Source organism: Zonotrichia albicollis, chromosome 6 (assembly GCF_047830755.1).
Source record: "Zonotrichia albicollis isolate bZonAlb1 chromosome 6, bZonAlb1.hap1, whole genome shotgun sequence".
In the NCBI taxonomy this organism is placed as follows: domain Eukaryota; kingdom Metazoa; phylum Chordata; class Aves; order Passeriformes; family Passerellidae; genus Zonotrichia; species Zonotrichia albicollis.
The window spans coordinates 48,662,383-48,664,717 of NC_133824.1; the positions used below are offsets into that span (position 1 = coordinate 48,662,383).

Below are 2,335 nucleotides of genomic sequence, written 5' to 3' on the forward strand. Positions count from 1 at the left end.
TGGTAAACTACCCCCGGTAATCCAACCCCCACATTCAGACCCATTCCGCTTTTCCAACACAGCTCCTCCTCCGTCCTGCCTTCCCGGAGCTTTTGCAGTGCTTCGGGCTTCAACTGACCACCATGGTCAGAGATCAGCATTACAACTCTAAACATGAACACAGTACTCACGTTAGAAAAACTCAAAATCTTAAACAAAAGAAAAGAAAAAGAAAAAAGAAGAAAAAAAAACACACAGAAGGGGAAGGATGCTCCCAGTTATCCCAACCACTCTCCTGCTATCCAGAGGCACCAGCCCTGCACGGATTTGGGAAATCACTGCCACCCTGTGCTGGGTTTGTCCCCAGGGATTAAGGTGTCCCATTCTTTGCAGGCAAGAGCTCCCTGAAAACACCATGAAAGTCATCTGCTGAGCCAAAGGAGATGGAGTTCATTCCCTGGGACTGAGGCCATGAGGGTCATTCCATGGGGAACAGAGCTGGGGAACAGCACTGAGCCCAGCTGCACTGCTTGGAGCCATGTGGATCCAGGTGGGAGGAGGAAAGCCATGCTGCAATGTGCTCCCTGCAGAGCATCCCACAAAAATCACCCAAGGCAGTGCCCCTGCTCCCTTCTCCTGCAGGAATACAGCACCACAGGGAGGGTGATCCTGTGGATATTGATTATTTAGGAGGCTCAAGGAAAACTTCAGCTACCCTCCTGGGTTCATTCAGCAGACCAGGGGAAGGGTTCAGCAGGCTCAGACTCCTGTGTCTCTGGTGGCATCATCACTGGGGTCAGTTTTTTCTTTTGGCTGCTCAAAGACCCTCTCGAGGGAGAGCTGGAGGCACCCCATGGAGCAGGGCCTCCTGCATCTGCCCACCAGGAAGTAGATGAAGGGTTTGATGCTGCTGTTGATGCAGGTGAGCAGTAAAGCAACCTGTGAGGACACAGCGATGTAACCGAGCTGCTGCAGGAAATTCCAGAAGCTGAGGATGAGAGTGAGGAGCACAATGATGACAATAACGATGTTGCGCCTCTTGGGTTGCTGCTGCTGGGAGACCCTCTTGGCATTAATGAAATCAATTGTCCCAGAAATGACCACGGGTGCAACAAAGAGGAGCAGGATGATGGTGTACATGGAGATGAGAGGAACACGGCAGTGCTCCTGCTCGTATGATGGGCACAAGAATGACACTGCAGGAATGACAGCAAAGAGAGCAAAGAAGGCCCAGGATTGGACACTGATCACCACCCACATCAGGCGCTCTGGAAGCTTCCAGTGGCAGCAGAGCTTACAGAGCTTGTACATAGACTGCACATTGCTGCTGGGCATCAGCCAGAACAGTCCCCAGTAGTAGGAGAGCACTGAAAGCTGGAAAAGGAAACTCAGGTACAGCAGGGGCAGGATAGGAGAGCAGGATATGTCCTCCACCAGGAAGAGGAAGGCAGAGGGGACTGCAAAAAAGAGGAAGAGGAAATCAGCAATAGCCAGGTCAAAGATGCCAGAGTTCCTGATTTTCAGTCTGAGGAGGCCGATGACAGCCCCATTCCCAGCCAGCCCACAGAGGCAGATGAGCAGTGTCACACTGTGTATGGCCACATCAGTGACATCTGTCTCACACAGATAATCTCCTTCAGTGGGTGAGGCAGGAGATGGGGACACGGTGGTCACCTCCATGGATGGACGCTGGGCAGGCAGTGGGATGTGGCCCCTGGCTGTGGTCAGATTTGTTGGGCAGTCAGTGCTTGGAGAATCCAGGGATGGACCATGTGGCTCCTCAGCAGCTCCCTGCAGTGGGAAGGATTCAGTGGGGAGGAATGAGGTGTGCAGGGGAGGAGGGTGGTGGAAATTGCTGGTAGAGGGAGGTGGGAGGGTTGGGCTGTTCAGGCACAGGGCAGAGGAGGGGGGAGCTGGGGAGGGCACTGCAGTCACCAGGAGAGGGTGTCAGGAACAGAGCAGCTGCTGCAGGAGAGGAAGGTGGGGTAGGGAGGAAGGCAAACATTCCACTGACCTGTTCCCTGTGGGGCAGCAGCAGGCAAAGGGGTCTGTGCAGATCAGCGCGCTTCCTGTAATCTCTTGCTCTTTTGGAATCCTTATTCCAAAGTGGATCCTCCCAGATCAGTACCATGCACAAGAATGTTCCCAGACCCCCCCCCCCTCCTGTTCCTCTGGCTCCTCTCTGTGCCCTGTCCTGTTATTGCTCCCCAAGACTCAGTGGGGTCACAGGGCAGTCAGAAGTGGTTTTGCAACGTCGGCTATGTAAGAGTTCCACAGCCTTATGGTTATTGATCTGATTTTTTTTTTTTTTTATTCTTTGCCAAATGGACTTTGTGAATGGCTGTGCAATTCCTCC

General features: G+C 53.1%; 1 protein-coding gene across 1 annotated transcript; it reads right to left on the minus strand.

The window, feature by feature from the left end:
* Positions 1-500: 500 nt before the first annotated feature.
* On the minus strand, positions 501-1,659 carry LOC141729258 (mas-related G-protein coupled receptor member H-like). Its single transcript, XM_074542161.1, has one exon. It carries the CDS (start codon positions 1,657-1,659, stop codon positions 739-741), a length of 921 nt encoding a protein of 306 aa, XP_074398262.1. The 3' UTR covers positions 501-738.
* Positions 1,660-2,335: the final 676 nt, after the last annotated feature.

What these genes read in the sequence shown, in the direction of transcription:
- LOC141729258 (XM_074542161.1), bottom strand. Translation starts at nt 1,659, where the DNA reads ATGGAGGTGACCACCGTGTCCCCATCTCCTGCCTCACCCACTGAAGGA.